Consider the following 19,503-nt stretch of genomic DNA (forward strand, 5'->3'; position numbering starts at 1 on the left):
GTTATTTGGGATCAACTGGAGATGATGTCTTTATTGAGAGTTTAAAAGATGCTAGTGTCGTTTTAAGGGCTAGTATGTATAGGTAACTGTATATTTAAACGTTAAAAAAATCCGCTCGGCTATATATAAACAATGAGTTCTATCTATAACATACTCATACACTTTGTTTTGCATTTGTATAATGGTGTACATTTGCAGTTTATCGTTTTACTCTGTTCAATTTTTCTATATCTTATAATGCATATTAACACAATAAATATTCCTCTTCTCATACTCGTACATACACGTACTTATGTATATTTATATAATCGTCTTTTCTCTTAATTTATTTATTGTGTATATCATAAATCATTATTACTTTCGTTTGGAAGACATTTTTTCGCTTGTTTGGAAGACTTGCGTTTCGTTTCTTACAGACTAACATTATTGTTTTATAATTTCGTTTCGCATGTGTGATATTATTAATTCAATCCTCGGCATTTTGGACATAGCCAAATGATGACAAAGCATCTGGAAGACTTGCCATGGCCAAAAGTGTCGAGTATCGTAAATAAAAATCTTTTGATTGGTTAGTTTACATTCAATTTAAAATGGAAGACCGATTTCAAATGCATTTATCAGGGCATTGCCCGAATCGTAGATACCAATAACGCCGAAGAGCACACCGAGCCCAATGATGAGGTAGTCTTTGGCTATTTCCTTCTGATCGAGCAGGTGCCCCTTGATCTTGATGTGGAAATAGCAAGGCCAGATAAAGCTGAGCATTGTGCCAGTGAAGCTGCCAATGAAACCCATCAGAATGGAGAAGTGGGGAATGAAGATGGCCATCAGTATGGTGGATACAATGACGCCGACGCGGAAGCCCAAACCCCAAACCTTCAGTTCCCCGTCCAGATTCCAGATGGTTGGAAATTTGGTCTTTGGCGGACCTCTAAAGAAGTTGCGCTCGAGCAGCTCACAGGCAGCATAGTATGGCAAGGGGTAGCTAAGAAGGGCCTTGATGACCAGAAAGAAGTTTACCATGCCTTTAAAGCCTTGCGAGTGCAGATTATTGGTAATCACCTGCTGGGTGTCGTTCTGGAAGGTCAGAAAGCAGATATACCCGAATCCGGCCTTAAACACAGCAGCCGCTATGTGAGACCAGTCCAGCATCCAGTTGAATTTGGATCGATCGATCATGTTGCCCTCGAGCGTGGGCAGAAAGATCTGAGAGGTGTACGAGAAGACGATCACGCCCAGTGAGATCGGGAAGTTCTCCATGTCGATGCTGAATCGGACCTTGGACCAACCCCAATCACCAATCTGCAGCAGGCAATAGCCCAGTATCACGGCGTTTATCACAATGTGCGACATTGTGCACCAGAACGAGAGCGTTGATACCATTTTCAGCGACTTAAGGAATCCCATCGGCAGCAGGAATATGCCCACGAACAGCATCCAGGAGCGCGAGTCGAACGAGCCCTGTGGATACGTTCCGGCCAATAGATCGCCGCACACCACCACGTACAGGATGCAGGTCATCAGAAGCTCGATGAGCTGGGCAATGCTGACTGCCCGTGCGCCCAATTTGGGTCCGAAACATACCTTGGCTATGGCCACATAACTGTCGCGCACTCGCACCATTTGCCCCGTTGCCGGATCCGGTTCGTATAGACACTGCACCAGGACCTTGCCCGTGTAGCAGCAGATGTGTGCTATTCCCACCATGGCCACGATGGCCCAATAGCCGCCGTGGAGTACGGCGAAGGGCAGCGATACGATGAACATGCCCTGAATGGCGTTGGTCACGTTCCAGGCCGCCTGGAACTCGTCGATTTTGCAGCCGCCGCCACCTTCTCCCTCGCATACAAATGAGCTTCCCTCGGAGGCGATGCTACCTTGCCTGCGGAAGATAGATTGCGTTTAGCGTTACAGTTCCCATAGTTCTACCCATAGTGATGAACCCACCTAAAGCCGTCCGTTTGCTGATACCTGCCGTCGTACTCATTGAAGGATGTGCTCTGGTACTCGTTCCTGTACTCGCCAACGCCATCGCCCTCGCCCTCTCCGTCGTTCGTCCAGCTACCGGCGTTCCGGAAGGGATTCGAGCTCATCTCGGTGGTGTCTCCGCCGTCCATGCCCGCCTCCATGGCCTTGTGCTGCGACTGCTGGCTGTGGTGGTGCTGCTGGGCGGTGCTTCCCGGCGGTTGCTCGTAATCCTTGCGCTCTGGAATTTGCTGTCGGGCCGTTTGCACGGCCACATTGAGTATGTTTCTCAGGGGCGGCAATGGCGTGGCTTTCAATTTGGCTATGAATGACATGTTGGATGCTGGCTATTAACGGCCCTGATGATGCTGGAATGGCTTATGGCGATGGTGGTAGTAGTGGTGGTAGTGGTGGTGGGGGTGGTATTGGCCTGATGGCGGCGGCTGCGGTGGCGTCAAGAAGGCGTGCGAAGTAGTGTATCGATTTTATCAGAATTTTCTTTAACAATTTCGTTGGCCTCCAGCTTCCGCAATGGTTCTCGAATTTCTCAACTACTGTGGTCACATGAGGATTAACAATCTAGAAAATAAAACTGAATTTTGACTCAGATTTTGCTTTTGATTGCGACAACTTGGCGCCCTTGTGCGAATGGAGCGCGTTAATCATGCGATTCTCGGATACTTGCACATCCTGCTCACTCGAATCTCGAAGTTCAGTTTCAAAAGCGATTTGAAAACTGCCGTAGGCGATGCGGAAAATAGTGGAAAAAGTCTTTTGAATTTTATGTAACGTGGGAAATCTGTGGCCGTGCGAATGGGAAAAGAAAATCTTTGCACTCCAACCTGATGGAACTGGCAGTGCGCAGGATCCGGTCGTGTATATATCGGGTGGCTGTGTCAGTGTCATATGGTCACGGTCCATCCGCGTTCCACCCCCAAGATGCTGTCATTGGGCGAATGCGTTCCACACTGACATTGACATCGATTATGCGTTTCGATTACTTAGGAATTACTTTATTTCGTTATGTATCTTTTTTGTCTCATCGTATCTATGCAGCTCTAATAATTGTACAATTCAAAAGTGTTCTAAAAGTGTAGTATCGGGGGAAGGGCTGGAAGAACATTGTGGGTGCGGAAGCAATCTTAAGACTACCTAAACCACTCTCTAAACTCTAGGCGCCAAATATTACATACACGTATGTCTGATCAGAGTCAGTTGCTGTAGCAGGTCTTGCGCACTCCTGCCAGAATGTTGCTAATCTCATCATCTTTGCGCTGCTGCTGCTCGAAGAGCATTTCACCAACTCCGACTCCGACTCCGACTCCCACTCCGACTCCGACGCCCACGCCCACGCCCACCATGCCGGGTGCGGGCGCAAAGTGATGGTGATGGTGCTGCTGCATGGTGATGGCTGCCGGATTGGAGGTCACCGTCTGGTTGGGTGGCGCTGAGAGGGAGGGCGGAGCCGAGTGGGATGCCTGCTGGTGCTGGACGGGCGCTTGGTTCTGAGCCTGACTCTGGGCCATGCCCTCATAGCCACCATAGTTGCCGTAGTGCAGGTAACCACTCTGGATGGGCTGCGCACCGTAGGCACCCGATGTCGTCTGCTGGAACGGCACGGCCAGCTGGAGGGGAAAGGCGGCCAGCGAGGTGGGCGGATACGGGAGCTGGGTGTAGTAGCTAGCTGCCGTTGCCGGCAGCATGGCGTTACTGTAGGCCTCCGCCTCGTAGTCGTCGTAGTTCTGATTCGTGTCCGGGTACTTGAGGCACTTCTGGACGCCCGCCGAATCGGAAGTAGGCTCCTTGTGCTCCACCGCCGACGTAGAGTAATCCATATCGTTGCTCTGATAGCGCAGGAAGTCCTCGTACTGCATTCCATAGGCATTGGCGCTGGGCAGATACTCATTGCCAGACAGCTCGTTCATGCTGAGCCTTAGATTTCCGCAGTTATCCGCCATGGAGACCGTGTAGCTGCTCATCTCGCTGGCTGGAATGGGACCGGCGGAACTTGAGGGTGTACTTGTGGCCACATTGCAGTGCTGCTGCAGTGCACTTATGCTGTTCCGCATGGTGGCGCTATTGTCATCCTCCGAAACGGATACTGGTGGGTAGAATGTGCCCTTGACAGAGTGACCATGATCCAGCAATCCCCGATTGTTGCACGTCACATACATGCCCCTGGCTGCCACCACGGCCACTGAGGTGGGTGCCAGCGGATAGGAGGCAGCATATAGACCCTGCTGGGACTGTCCCTGCGACTGCCCCTTGTTCTTCTCCTCGGATTTGGAGAGCTTATCCTGGCGCGACTTGGCCGCACGGCTGGGAGACGGTTTTGTTAACTTCTTGAGCAACAATGAGTTGTCGTAGCCTCCGCCCGTGGGCGACGATTCATTGAGCAGGGCGGGCGGGCAGTTGGCGGCCAGTGACTCAATCTGTTCCGTGCTATCCGCATTGCTGTAGCAGTCCACGGAACTGGGCGAATACGTGGGCTTCAGCGGCTGCTCGTAGAGGCCGCCCGGAGTTGACTGGCCGTGATTCTGGCTCGTGGAATTGCAGGTGCTCTCGTCGGTGGGCGTTGTATAGCTGGATGATGCGGTGGCCAGCGGAGGTGTGGCCAGCTTTGGATTCGACTTGGGTCCACCAGTGCCCGGATTGGGTGAGCTCTCGTTCTGATCCTTGCCACCCGGCTGCATGGCCCGCAGCTTGGACTGCTTGCGCCGCCGGGGTCTGTACTTGTAGTTCGGATGCTCCGTCATGTGAATCACCCGCAGACGCTCCGCCTCCTCCACGTAGGGCCTGCGATCTTGCGGCGTTAGCGAACGCCATTTCTTTCCTGCAGCGAGAAGATTTAGATAGAATGTGGAGGTATGAGATATTATTATTCGCCGAGTACAAGCTTTAAAAGATACAAGTCATTGATTAACTCATTAAAAATGAAAAATTTAAAACATTAAATCCATTAGGAACTTCTCTAACTGCACATACTTCAGATCTGTGAAATACTTACCCAACATCTTGCTGAGGTCGGCATTATGCAGGTCGGGATTCTCGTCGGCCAGCTTCTTGCGCTCGATCTTGGCCCAGACCATGAAGGCGTTCATCGGCCGCCGGATGCGCGATTCTTTGGCACTTTTTGACTGGGTTCCGCCGGGCCGGTACTTGAGGTCGGCGGGCAGCGGCTTGTGCCGCTCCAGATAGCCACAATTGGGGGCGCACAGGTCGCCCTTGTAGTCGTAGCTCCACATGGACGCCGCTTCAATCGGCGAGTGCGATGTGCAGTCCTCCATTTGTCCGCTTCCTCCGCCCACCATCCCAGCGTGCGGATGCGACAGAAATTTGTTCAGTACCGAGTTGCCGCCGCCACCGAGAAGGGGAATGTTGCTGTTAATCAGCGATCCGGAGGCAGTTCCTCCGCCCACGTAGGCGCTGGACACCATCGGCATGGGCGAGTGGCTGTGGCTGTGCGCGGCCAGAACCGCCTCGTTCAGGTGCTCATTCTCGTATCCGGAGCTCTGTATGGCTGGCGAGTGCAGGCTGGGCGAGGAGTGCTCGCTTCCCTGGCGCACGTGGTAGATGCCGGCATCGCTGTTGCTCTCGTGCATCAGACGACCATCCGTCAGGTAGCCCCCGTGCTCCGGATAATCGCTTCCGGTGGAGTGGCTGTACTCCGGAGTGAGCGAGACGTGCGGATACTTCTTTGAACTGCAAGTAGGCGGGAGGAATGGTACGCGTGGATAAGTATTTAAATGCCGGGGTATACTACACTGAGAGAAAACGCGGTATGATGAACTGAATCCCAAGATCAAAATTTAGAAGTAATTAAATTGATCAAATTGTTTTACCCTCGCACTGCAACATCAGATGCGAAATAATTTCAATGCCAAGAATGTTGATCAACCTTTAATCATCATCGGATACCTGCTCAACCGATAACTTGGCTATATGTAGATGCAAATGAAGCACAGCCCATGAACGTGCCCCATAGAAGATGGAGTTATCCCTCGAGTCGAGTTCCCGCCTCGTATCACATTCATGATCGTTGTTAATCCCTCGGTCGAGGAGCTACTGCTCCAAATTACGTACCGCCGGCAAAAATGCCCGACGCAATGTTCCTTATAATGATATTTAAAGGGGGCTGCTAAATACGTCGACAATTTTCGCGTCGCTGGCACGCACAGAAGATCAAAAAAAAAAAAAATAAAAAAAGAGGGGCTGCTGAGGGCGGGGTATACCTTTGCATTTATCAGACACCAGAGAGACACAAACTGGAACTCCAGATCGAAACGGAACGGATCGCTTGGGCTCCCGGCATCGGTGCGCTCCTTAATGTCAGCGGACATAAATGTAAATTGGGCGCGTGCAGCTATTGTATTATCAAAGGAGGCCGCTCCAGCTCCAACAAGCCACCGTCGCGGAGTCGGCGGAGTAAGCAAAGAAGCTGGAGCAGAAGCTGGTACCCAGACCCATACCCATACCCACACCCATACCTATACCCATATCCAGAGCCAGACGGAGGCTGTGGCTATGGCTCAGATTCAGATTCAGCTCTGGTGCAGTGCAGACCGCGACTCAGATCGGGATTGAGAATGAGAATGAGGCTGGCTGGAGTCTGGCTGCCTTGCCGGACCTTTATGCATAACTTTTAAAACTTGCGACATATCGACACATTTCAAAGTAATTCGCCTTCCAAGAATTCAGCAGCATTGGCGAGCAGCAGCATGGAGAGCGGCCCCCGGACGACAAGTTTAAATATTGCCAAAGCTCCCGAGATCCCGACGCTCGATCCTTTGGGGATCCATGGGCCATGCCGCAGTATGCGTGCTCCTCGATCGCCTTCAACCTCGATTTGTTACCGTTTGAATTTATTGCTGCCCACTACACTTTTGGTCTATTGTGTGCCGCTGCTGCTGCCGACTCCTGCCTCTTTTGCCTACCTACCACCATCGCAACCACAAGCGCAACCGCAACCGCAACCGCAACCACAGCCTGGACCAGATCCAGCACCACTGGGCCTAATTGTTTGCCATGGATCCCGGCTGCCTAGCTCTAATTCCCCTTGGCCCTGTGCCTTTGGTCTCTCGCCTTGGGAGGGAGTACAGCCTAGGCCCCAAAAGCCGCTCTAGTTTCGTCGACTTTCTTCCTTGACAATGCCGACGAAGTTGCAAATTTAGCCATACCCCATACCCAGCCGTGCTTATGAAAGCCAACTTAGCGGTGCTCAGTGCTCCTTGGGCCCCATCTGAATGTTCGGACCAGCCCTGGCTGAAGGCTCGATAATTTATTGAGGGTTTCGCTGTGACGTCGTTACGTTTTTGATATTCGGTTGCGGCTGCCGCTAAATACTTGGCCGCTGTCGATACGCCAGCTTGGCCGAAAAGGGGTACACAAAATTATACCGTCCACCGTCTACTGTCCACCGTCCGCCGTCCACCGTCCACTGTCCTGGTACCGGCCTGTCCGTCCGTCTGTCCATTTGCCGCTGCTGTCCAAACTGTCCCAACTGTCCCAACTGTCGGCTGTCTGGTCGAAGTCGGTCTGGCTTTATCCTAAGCCCGCTCACGATCCACGAAGCTCCGCTCGGCTAAGCCAGCTTCAGTTTTAAGTTTTCAGCTCCAGCTTCAGATTCAGTTTTGCAGCTTTGTGGATGCGGCCTGCTTAGCCATGGCCCTGATTTTAAAATAGGACACATACAGTGGCCGGTAAGTTGGCATTTTTATGCGCGCAAAATGTCAACATCTTTGCAAAATGCCACATATTCCACATTGCGGCCAGCCTCCTTAACCTCCTGTCCCCCGTTCCGAAATCCCCTGTCCAAGTACTCGATGTCCGCCGCCGATTTCGGGGACCCATGGAACGTTTTGTTTACGACAACATCGACTTCTCTGGTGGCTGCCAAGGAGTCCCGGTAAATGTGGAAAGGGGCCTTGCCAGTTGCAGGCTGCAGGCATGAGAGGGGGCCGCCCCTCGAGGCTGCCACAAAAGTAGGCAACTCCTCCCTTTTAACAAGCCCCGTGGCTTCATTCAGGAGCCGCCAGCCAACCAACTCCCAACCGAAGAAGCCGCATTGATCTGGAGAGTGTCAGGCGCTTTAGCATATTGTGATTCATGTGACGCTCTGCCGCGCTGCTCAAGACAGCCTTTTAAGTTGGATACCCCATCCTGAACCCCACACATAAATATACATATATACAGGTATGTGTGTATATTTGGGGGACAATAAAAAGCCAAAGTGGCGGCTCCCCTTAATCTAAACATTGTCTCCATATTTCTGGCTAATTTTAGAAAGCGTTTCGAGGCAAGTTGCAACTTTCGGTTGACAAACCGACATTCCAGCAAATAGGACAGTAATTAAGACAGAACCACCGCATCGTTGAGCTGTCAATACCTTTGTCTAGCCACTGGTCTATTCGCCAGATGGGGCCAGTTGGGGATTCTCTGAGTTGCGGACAGGTATGTGACAACAATTGGCCAGATTTGTCTCCGATGCTGCACACACAGAGTGAAGAACAATGGCATTCTATTATTCGGGGGATCTGTTTTTGATATGTCATAGACGACTTAGACACTGATAGGCAAATCAGTGCAGTTTTCAGAATTATCACGTAACTGGCGTTGGTAGGGGTCACTTTCTTTGGGAAATGTTATCTGCATATCATGGAAATACAATTGTGAGAATGCCTTCTAAATTGATCTAATAATCCAACAGATTGATTTCAGGTGATGATAGCATGTAGGTTGTATATATATATAAACCCATTTGGATTGTGCATGATTAAGCTCTAGTGCCAGCGATCCCATCGAGATAAGCCCCATTAGTAACCCGATTAGCTTCATATGCATTTTAGAAAGCTTCTGCCCAGCATCAACATGGTAATGAACAACCTTGATATATAATTAATGTAGATCTCGTTGCGAGCTCCACTTAGAACTAATTCGAGCTGGATCGCATAGTTGGGCATCCGAGATTCGCTCGCCAAAGAAATGCATGCCTAGAATGGCAAATCATTTGGCGCCTCATCTGCGATCGCATTGGGCCAGTTGGCTTGGCAGCCGTGGCCATGCAAGCGGTGCGGCAAGGTAATAAAAGCCATTTTGGTTTTCGGCCACAGTCGAAGCCAGCTCGCGAGGCTGGGAAGGATGATGTGGCGGAGTAGGAGGCTGGGGGGCCTGGAGGTGGGTGTGGCCAGCGCCTGGCGAAGAGGCATCTGCCACGGCTCTCCATTTGCTCCATTTGCAGTCTATTGGCTGCCTGCTGCGACTGCAGGCGCCCCAACCCGAATACAAAACAGATTTCCAGGGGCCCAGCGCAGCACAGCGCAGCAAAGCGGAGCTCAGCTCAGCTCAGCTCAGTTCAGGCCAAGAAAACGAGTTTGGCCCAAACGACTTGGCACGACTTGGGCCCAGTTCCAGTTGGAGGTTGAGGCAAAGGTACGGGGCAGTATGGTGGCGGCAGTATGGATAAACTTGTGGAGCTGGAGCTGCGGCCCAGGTGTGATGTACTTGAATAACTTAACGACGCAGGCCGGTCTTTCAGCGGTCCGCGATGAGTTGTCGGTCGATCGGATCGGCCATTTACGCATACATATGCATGGCCGCCTATATAAACGTACATATATATATATCCATGTATATGCATACGTCTGTATCGCCGCATGTAGATGCTGTTGACCAATAAGCATAAACATCCCAGCATCCGGGCCTAAAGAGCCGCCATCTTAGCTTTAATGAACATGAACATGAAGGTGAGCTACCTGCTTCGCTGCGAATGGGAATGGGAATGGGATCGGTACGCACAATGGATCGGACCATACCTGTGCCTTGTATATAGGGGCGATATATGTGCATATATGTGTGATCTGGTCTGGGCATACATAATTAAGCTAATGAAGCAAGCGACGAGCGGAGCGTCATCATCACCATCCATCTTCGAGGGCCGAGCGAAGCCGAAGCTGCTTTCGTTCGGCTAATGAGGTTTATTGCGGCTGTCGTCGCTGTGGATCCCCAGCCCCACTTCTTGGGGCACCACCCCCATTCCCCATACCCATACCCATACCCCCATACCATCGAAGAAACAACGAAGACCCAGTTCTCACACAAGCGATTTTAGGAGCATAAAAAAGATACAAAAATTTAATGGATTTTAGCACGCACACCAGCACACGCAGCACACACAGCTACAGATACTTGTTCAGACTCAGATTCAGATACAGATACTTGTACGTATGCACCCTCACAGGTGGAGGGGTACTAAATTACATGGATTGCATGGAAATGGAGGCAGTGCTGCATGCTCGTACCACTAAGTAGAGTAATTGCATGTGGAGGATCCGTACTTAGCTAGTTGGCTGGATCGAAAACAACTAACAGGGCACCAAACTTTAACTGAATGGGGGTGTTTTCAAAGGGTCCAAGTCTTAATACTTTTTAGGGGTGCGTTTTTACAGGGTGTTGACTACCTTAAATGTTATTAGACCACTAATTGGGGTTATTAAAATTAATTACCCGGAAAACATTTATGTGATTCGATGAAGTAAGTTCTATTTTGCGGACAAGCTAGGCAAGTTGTGATGATCATAATATATATTCAAACTTTCCTGTGGTGTTCGTTAAAGATGTTAAAATAAGAAATGTATTTTTTTAAATATTATTTTGCAAATAAAGATTACCTAGCATTCTCCTTACGATTAATACAGATTAATAAGTTTTGTATACGATACACATATATGTACACATGTGTCGCTTTAGCAATTTTGAAAGAATCTTAAAGATGCACATTTTTGTTCAGATTAGCATAATCGCAGAGTCTTATATTCTTAATATTAAATAAAATAAATGAGCGCTTAAAACGGCAAGCTAGTATGGATTTACCACTGTATTTAAAATCGACCTAATGTATTAGGTTTTCAAATCTACAGTGAAAGTCACCGAAGATTACTTCTCTGATATTCGGGGAATGTTCAATGAGCCATCATTTAATTTGTTTGGTATTGTGCCATGTTTGATGGCAAACATGACATGTCATTGATGTTACGTCGACTAACCACTTCTTCCCATCGTCTTCCCCATCGTCCTGCCTTTTCGAAAGTAAAAGATCATCTTATTTAAGCAAGCTACATGGAACGAAACTATATTAAATGTGTGAGCTAAATCGAAAGGTTCTGTTTTATACACAGCGTTTTTCTGAACAAGCCTCAACAGTTTAACTATAATCCTGACCGAATATAACAATTTTAAATAATATTGTTTTTGGTGATTCTCATTAGTCACATTTTTAAAAGCAACAGTTGGAGTAGTAAATATGTTCTTAAACCTAAAGACTTATATGTATTGGATATCAGGAGTTCTTGAGATCACTTTGTCAATTAGTGAATAGCAATAACAGCTTATGCTAAAAGCTTTACTAAGTGAAACAGAATATGTTTTTTTCTTAATTTTCAAAAATAATAATATTTTTAGATTTGATAATATATAATAATAATTTTTATCATAAAAATCGTAGTGCAGGCTTTTATGTTTTTTTCTTGTCATACTCTTCAGATTTATCAATACAATTAAGCAGTCAACTTGTCCACACACGACTTATAAACATTTAGAAAGATTTATCTCTCTTCCAAGAAGTTACAGCCTCTGGAATCTACTTCTACGTCAACGAAGAGCTTTAGTTCCTGGTTGCAGTGGGGAAAGTCCAGAAATGACTAGGCTAACCTTAAATACTATACAGTTTTAGTATCCGGGAAATGGTTAAACGCAAAGAATCTATAAACAATTTCAGAGGAAATAAGTAAATTTTAATTGAAAATGGGCATACGGATTTGCAACCGAGCTTAGTCATGGCGAAGCCTTAATTAATTTTCAAACATTGATTGGAAATCCACATATACAGATGGTTGTTTATTGGCCATAGAATTTTATTTTATGTTGCAAACTATTTAGATTGAAGCCGAAGTTAGCAAACTTTGGGTAGATCGCAGCCTTGACTTGATTTATGGATCATCCATAAAAGATCAAACTGAATGAAATGGCATCGCATCGAGTTGATTTGTGGCCCTGACTCGTGATGAGCCAATCCCAAGCAGGAAGATTTTTGAAAAATGTGACGAAAAATGCGACAGGCTTTCTTTCGCGCATGAGAGTTTTTGTGATTTTGGGTTTCGAGTTTCTTACGAAAAGTGTGCGGACTTATCAGAGCTTTTCATCTGTACTTAATTTAATTTCATGGCTTCATTTCCATTCATAATTTCAGCCAATTTGTAGACGGGAATTTCCCGTCGGAAACTACGAAAGTCAGTCAGCTGAATGGCTAATATATAGGGGAAGTACTTATATACGAACGGATATTAAAACCTCATGCGTATCTATCAAGCTGTGTAGATCGGATACAAATCTTTATAATGGTCAAAAGCCCCCTGACCTCTGGCCGAATATACATATAAATATACTCGTATACCGAATGTTAAAACTTCTTCTCCGTGCGTCTATGCGTTCTTGGCCTCCGCTTTTTCCCAGGGTCTCCACCCCCGACTTCTCCGGCGTCTTGGTTTACTTTCCACTTGACCAATTTCGAGCCGCGTCCAAAGACGGTTCTTAAGTTATTCGCAGTCGACCATTTACATATTTACATTTACGTTTACGTTTGGGTTTTGCCGGGGAAGAGGAGAGAAAACCGAGAAGCGGATACGAATACAAGTGCAAGTGCTGCGGGGTCCAAAAACTGGGGCCACACCAAGGAAAATCTAAGCAAAATTCCCAGATACTATATACTCTATAACCCCCATATATATGTATACCCGTTCATTATGGTTGTTGTTCACAGTGCCACAGTGTGCATTCGACATCCCCGACGGTGTTTCTCGCTGTCGTGCCCGCCGCTAGTATCTTTGTATCTTAGTATCTGTATCTGTATCTGTATCTGTACCTCTGACTGTGACTGACTAAGTCTTGAAAAGTCCCAGTCATGGGCCCATATACGTATATACATTAAATATATACATATTTATTGTACATATATACGTACGATCTAGAGAATTTCTTCACCACTACACGAGCGCCTTTTCCATTTTTCATTATGGTTATTATCTTGAAGATATGTATCTTTGCTTCGGTTGGATATAATTAAACAGCGAGAAAAAAATTTTTAGCATGGGAAAAATGTAAATATTACTTGTAATTTGTTAGCAGATGATGTGGATGTTCGTGATCATATGAGGGTTCCATTTTTATACGGCAACGGCGATGTTCGTGGTAACGGTGACGTTGATGTTGTTGCAGTTGCAGTTGTTGCAGTTGTTGCTTTTGCTGCTGATGTTGCTGGTGTTGTTCGTGTTGTTGTTGTTGCTGGCGTCGGTGGTGGCAGGTTGAAAACGGTGTTGTTGTTGTTGTTGGTAGAGGCTTTGCTTTAGCAGGGCCAGCAGCATTTTGCTTAATGTTGCATTATTCCGCTAGTTTTTCCCTTTGTCGGCGGTTCGGGTGGATTGGTGGGTGGTTGGTGGCTCGCTGGTGGAGATGGTGGTGTTGGTGGTGATGGTGGTGGTGCCACCAATGTTGTTGCTACTACTGCTGATGGCTGCCGGGCCGAGCATTTTCGCCCAGTTACAGTTCCAACCATAAATTTATGTGCCACGGCATGTGTGAATTTGCGTCCATTTGTTGTCAGATTTTGTTTTGTTTCTGGCTCAGAGCCTAACCCACATTTTGGCCACGCTTTTGCAATCGCCTAGTGATGTAAATATTTTCGTATCTCACTATTCACTGGCGATCATTTGGAAAGAGATATTGAAAAACACACTTAAAATTTGGATTCGATTGGCACTTGGTGTTTAAACGATACTTTTCAAAAACCCGGACGATCTAAACTCTTTAATAGCAGATTAGGTCACTTTTTTACATCTTCTTACCGGTGTAAGCGGTTCAAATACATAATTTAATCGATCTGGGTTCTCTTAAATCACTTGTTCATTTGTTTTTGGCCCTCAAGAGAGCTTGTTGGTTGTCGACTAATGAACGTATCCGTAGCCTAAAATCAAGGGTTTCGACATTTCACAAGATACAAACAGCGGACACTGTGACGGCAACAGCACTCTTGGGAAAATGAAAATTCACGGCACAGCAGCAAGCACAAGCTAAGTAACTAACTAACTAAGTAACTGGGCCTATGTACAGCGGGCCAGTCTGTATGTAGATATACTTGTATATTTATGATTACAGCCCGGGGACGCAGATGGCGATGTCAATGGAGAGCCACCAGTGCCACTACCGAGTTCCGATTCAAAACTCTGAATTTTGAGTCCGAATTAAAGGCGAACCGAAAGTCGGAGCCGCATGAACCACGCTGATGACGAACCGCAGGCCAACTGAACTCGACGACCGATCGACGCTCTCGCGAGCTGGGAGCTGGGAACTGGGAGCTGGTATCTGGGAGATTGTGAACTGAAACTGAGGTGTCTCTGCCTTCAGACCCCGTGCATAAGGCCAAAAAGCGAAAAGCTAAAAGCTGAACCTTTCGCGCAGTCTTGGATCGGAGCATTCGGAGAGCGGCGGCAGCAGCAGCAGCAGCAGCAGCAGCAGCTGTTCACCGAAGCAGAACGAGCAAGTGGCTCTGGTCCGAGCCCAGGTGACTTGGCCCTGTCTCCCATACCATACCATGCCACATGCCCAAGTATATGTACTATACCATAGCCCCCGAACCCGGGGCAGCGGCGAGTTCTTTTGAATCTAATGAAACAAAGCTCGTTTAATATTCATTCGTTCGTTCGCTGGGCTCTCGCGATCTCTCAGTCTCACTTTCAGAAATGGAAAACCTGTTCCCCGAGATCCGTTTGTTGTGGGAGAGACGACTTTGCATTTGGTTTGTTTCAATTGGTGGAGGCCCCAATGTCGTTGGGGTCCATATATACACAGCCGTACGTCTGTATGTGCACACACACGTATACTCGTGGATGGGGATAGCACCCATACACGGAAGCCAGCGTATGCAAATATCGTAATGTGCGGAGCCTCTGGGAAAAGGGTGTTATTTGGATCAAATGGGGCACCGTCTTTTAGAGAGAGATTTTGCGAAAGATTCGCCAATGCTTAAATTGGCAATCGTAGCAAATGGAAAGCAACGAAAGTCATTAATCAAAGAGGCATGGACGAAGGTGTCTAGAAGGGAATGGAACGGATTTTCATTCAGTTTGTAGGTAACTTAAACTTACAAAACAGTTGGTTAGTAGTTACACCTAGAATCTTGGTAACTACCATTAGAGAACACATATGTCAACAGTAACAAAAAGAGGAACTATCACGCATCTACACAGAAACTAATACATTTTGTGATCAGTAACTCAAAAGTAAATAAAGCAACCCTACAAATATACTAACAGAATGCACATATATATTGTATTTAATACATACGGAGGAATAGATCGCGGCAGAAAATGTTCATCTTATACTCACTCACTCCCCATTAAGTATCCGCCCAGTTAGCCCCATGCACTGCCTTGCAAGCGGTTGTAATATTCAAATAGAGCCATATTTAATTTTTATTTCACTCTCCACCCACCGAAGTTTTGGGGCCAAGCTGATTGCTATCCAACTGGAGATAAGCAGCCAAATTGCATATTGCAACAACTGCTGCCAGCGAACCGCACAGCCAAGCCCAAAAAATCAAAGGAAACAAAAAATAACCAGATGAAGATGAGGAGGTAAAAAGCGACGAACCTCCCAGAAGACGAGTCAAGTACGTTGGCAGGTAAAAGTGCATGCGGCCACGCGCAGGGCATTTAATAATAATAAACTCATACTCGGATGGGGGTACCCCCATCCCGAACCGAGCCGGAGTTCATAATTAAGCGCCAGAATGCCGGGAAAGCCTTCGCTTCTTCTTGCCATAGATGCAAAATATTTGTTTATCACATCGCGATAATTGCCGCCGGCGATGCGAGGGCCAAGTCTTCTTCGCGGATTCGTGGTCGTGGATTCGTGGATTTATGTATGTGCAGGGGGGCCGGGCAGCGGCCAAAAGGTTCCTCCAACCATCGGAGCATCGGTCAGACCAAAAGAAAGAAAAGCCCAAAAGGGGGGAGAATCTGCAGCGCAAGCGTGTGCCGATCGAGAAGACTGAAGTCTGAAGACTGGCGACTGGCGACTTAGCACTGAAGTCTAAACCCCAAAGACCAAAGACTAAAGGCCGAGAGAACGGGAATGGAGGTAAAGATTGCGAACGAGGATCGGATCAAAGCGTGCCTCGGTGGTGGGTACAAGTTTATTGGCGTGGCGTATGTGCAAATAGCCGCTCCATCGACATCGAATGCTCCAAAAATGTGGGCGTGTGACACTTGAGCGGCTATCGCCAGCGAATCTCTGCCTAAATGCGGCAAAAGGAGAAAAACAAATTATTGATAAGCAGATCGAACCGAGGCACTGTAAGAAATCGGCCAACCGCCCTCGACATCGAGATCGCTTCGAAATGCTCCGATTTCTCGCTGTGCACCGCCAAGTAGGAGGTGCAGTTTGCGACTCCTTATCGCTGATGAAGCCCGGCACACGTTGCTGTGGTCCAGGTCCGGGCCCCATGCTTTGATGATGGCTGTCTGTTTCCGCGGCTCTTGCCGTTCTGTTATGTAAGAAATACTTGGCAAAAGCAACTGCGGTAGGTACGACCGCCTGGAGATCGAACTGTTTGCATCGAGGGAGTGCTCTTGCATTGCACAATTTGGATGCCAAAGTTGGGTTGACAATTAAGTTATTAGTAGAATGCATAGTTTTCTAAACTGAAACTACATGCAAGTCCTGATTTTGTTTATGCAACTTTAAGATTTTGAATTTTCGCGGCTAGGCGTGTTGGAAAGCACTTTAGTATTTTCGCTTTGCAGCACTAACATGGTTGCCAGACAGTTTAAAAACTAATAAAAAAATGTTTATTTCTTAATTTGCTAAATTTACATAAAACTTGTACACGACTTTGCATTGACTTTAAAACTAACCACCAATTCTATATTACTTTGATATCCGGATAGACATTTTGAAAATTGTAAGATATCGCAAACTGAAAATGAACAGAATTAATTACGGAAATAATTCGAAACGGCTAACTTTCAATTTACTTATTAGTTCTTCACATTTATAAAACAATTTAGCTGGTAATCACCATTCTGTCATTCAGTAAACACAAACATGCGAACCATACACATATAGTCAAGAAAATCACATTTAATTGAAACATTTAACAGGTTTGTTTCTTTTTTTGTTTATTTAGATTTGTAAAACCCTAACTCTGCTTGTCTGGAAAAAGATTAGATGCATGTTCATCTAAGATCTTGGGCGTTCCTTCTTCTCCTTGTAGAGGGCCAACAGGGAGACGTTGGCGACCTTGACAACCTTGAAGCGCACACCGGGAATATCACCGACGGCATGACCCTTACGACCGAAACCGGCGACCAGGACCTCGTCGTTCTCCTCAATGTAGTTCAAGCTACCGTCACGGGGCACGAAGGCGGTGATCTTCTTGCCGTTCTTGATGAGCTGCACCCTCACGCACTTGCGGATGGCAGAGTTGGGCTGTTTGGCCTCGACGCCGCTGTAGAGAAACAGATTAGTTTCATATAATACTAGCAGATCGATATAATACAAATCTGGTCAGTCACTTTCTGCTGCTGGCGGCACGCTGGTCATCTCACAGTATAATCCTGTGATTTGATTTGCAAAACGAAACAAAACACAAAAATATACTGCGAGGCGTCGAGACGTGTGATTCCCCCCATATCATCCGGACGGCGGGCAAAGCACTTTGGTGGGGAGGAAGGGGTCAACCATCTGTACTTACACCTTCTCCAGGACGATTCCCTTGGCGTGGGAAGCACCTCCGAAGGGATTGGCCTTCCATCTGGTGCCCAAATGAGCCTTCTTGTAGTCCTTGTCGGCCCAACGCTGGTCACGACGGTGGTTCACATGCTTTCTGGCAGTGCGCAGACCTCTTGGCTTGCCTGTTATAGATCAAAGAAATACGTTAGCTATAGTTAATCTGCATCTGCGGTGCAACAACACAATGTAAACAAATGGCAGCTTGTGCGGCTTCGGTTTTGAGGTTAGAGAGAGTCCGGGCTCGGAAACACTGCCAAATGTGTTTTTCACACAAATAACTATAGTGCATTGTGCACTTCGATTGCTTTTGCATGTAAAACGAGATATTTGCTCGCTAGAATCAAAGATTCACTTGATTTTATGTGATTTTCGGCCAGCTAAAATCGCAAGTTTCCGACTTGTTTGCATTTGACAGTATTTTCGCACTTTTGGCGTCAATTCACTTACTCTTTCAGCCGCGCCGCATTGTAAGCTCCGTTTGTTCACTGTTTGGCTGCGCTTTACGCTTAATTCGCACAAAAACTACGCTTTTCAGCAACTCACCCATGATTTTCCAACTTTCTCGGCAAACGGCGGAAATAAAAAGAAGGATGGCAGAGTGACCGTTGCTGAGCGTTACGAAATACCAGCGGTTGTTTTAGTGTGACCGCCGCGCAGCAGAGCCGGAATCCCAGCGACGATAGTTTGTGCTATTCAACGTCGATATATCGTTCGCAACTTACGAACAATATTTCACTTACAATTCAAAATATGTTATGAGTTTTCCATAAGTTTAATATATGGTTTTATTACGAAATACATATATATTTGCGTGTGTGTCAAAATAAGAAATGAGAGCAGAATTTATATCTGAGTGTATTATTTCAATCACTTCGCACTTAAAGGTCTTAAAAGCAATTAACAAACGTTAAAATTGTTTCTATAAAAAGAAACTCATACCTAATATATCGTTAAATATTTTTAAATGTCCCGCATTTGAATCGCAACCGTATGGTCACACTGCTGGATATAGCGCTTATCCACCGTAGACTCAAACCAACATATAGAGCGCAGCCCTGGTATCGTTTTTTAGCAAATGTAACTTTTTGAAATTTTGAAATAAATGAACCATATTACTTATTTTAATGAAAGTAAGAACAATAACATTAACGGACGTATTTGAGTACTTTCAAATGTGAATCCCATTTTATTACCAAAACCCAAACTTAACCAGAGATGTGTCAACAGTTTTTTGGCTTGTACGCCGTTATGATAACCGAATTCGGAGCAAGTGAATCATCATTTTGGAACTCGCTTCGGGGAGTGATGATGCTAATTTATTTCATGACATTTCCCTAACGGCATTTTCGCAAACGTATGCTGATATGCCGGAAATTCCTAATCAAACATTGATACTTTAAATAATAATATTAAACAGGATGCAAAATCTTCTTGCCATTCACAGATGCATGAATTAATAATATTTCGGGCTCTGGATCTCTGAACTTGAAGTTCTTTGGGTGGCAGTTATGTAAGATCCCCATATTAAATATATTACACGTTTGCTTTTATTGCAGCCAGCAGAGACCGAAGTACATATTTATGTGCGCCGTATTAGTGCGATTAGATTAAACACTAAATCCGGCCAAGTTAGGTAAGATGTTGGCTGGCAGCGCTGAAAGAAGAATTTAATTTCACTAATCTAATATATTTTTATGA

General features: G+C 46.5%; 3 protein-coding genes across 3 annotated transcripts; all 3 read right to left on the reverse strand.

Moving 5' to 3' along the window:
* Positions 1-16: 16 nt before the first annotated feature.
* On the reverse strand, positions 17-2,820 carry LOC6549212 (vesicular inhibitory amino acid transporter). The gene is made up of 2 exons (XM_001975632.3): positions 1,948-2,820; positions 17-1,882 (listed from the first exon to the last, which is right to left on the reverse strand). Exons 1-2 carry the CDS (start codon positions 2,298-2,300, stop codon positions 586-588), a joined length of 1,650 nt encoding a protein of 549 aa, XP_001975668.1. The 5' UTR covers positions 2,301-2,820; the 3' UTR covers positions 17-585.
* On the reverse strand, positions 2,376-14,423 carry LOC6549210 (putative transcription factor SOX-15). The gene is made up of 3 exons (XM_001975630.3): positions 13,127-14,423; positions 4,973-5,667; positions 2,376-4,798 (listed from the first exon to the last, which is right to left on the reverse strand). Exons 1-3 carry the CDS (start codon positions 13,177-13,179, stop codon positions 3,177-3,179), a joined length of 2,370 nt encoding a protein of 789 aa, XP_001975666.1. The 5' UTR covers positions 13,180-14,423; the 3' UTR covers positions 2,376-3,176.
* A 2,752-nt stretch (positions 14,424-17,175) lies between these two features.
* Positions 17,176-18,451, reverse strand: LOC6549596 (40S ribosomal protein S23). Its single transcript, XM_001975628.3, has 3 exons — positions 18,349-18,451; positions 17,768-17,927; positions 17,176-17,521 (listed from the first exon to the last, which is right to left on the reverse strand). The coding sequence occupies exons 1-3, from the start codon at positions 18,350-18,352 to the stop codon at positions 17,254-17,256; spliced, it is 432 nt and encodes a 143-aa protein (XP_001975664.1). The 5' UTR covers positions 18,353-18,451; the 3' UTR covers positions 17,176-17,253.
* Positions 18,452-19,503: the final 1,052 nt, after the last annotated feature.

The sequence above is a fragment of the Drosophila erecta genome, unplaced genomic scaffold, assembly GCF_003286155.1.
Source record: "Drosophila erecta strain 14021-0224.00,06,07 unplaced genomic scaffold, DereRS2 tig00000092-arrow-pilon, whole genome shotgun sequence".
Taxonomy (NCBI): domain Eukaryota; kingdom Metazoa; phylum Arthropoda; class Insecta; order Diptera; family Drosophilidae; genus Drosophila; species Drosophila erecta.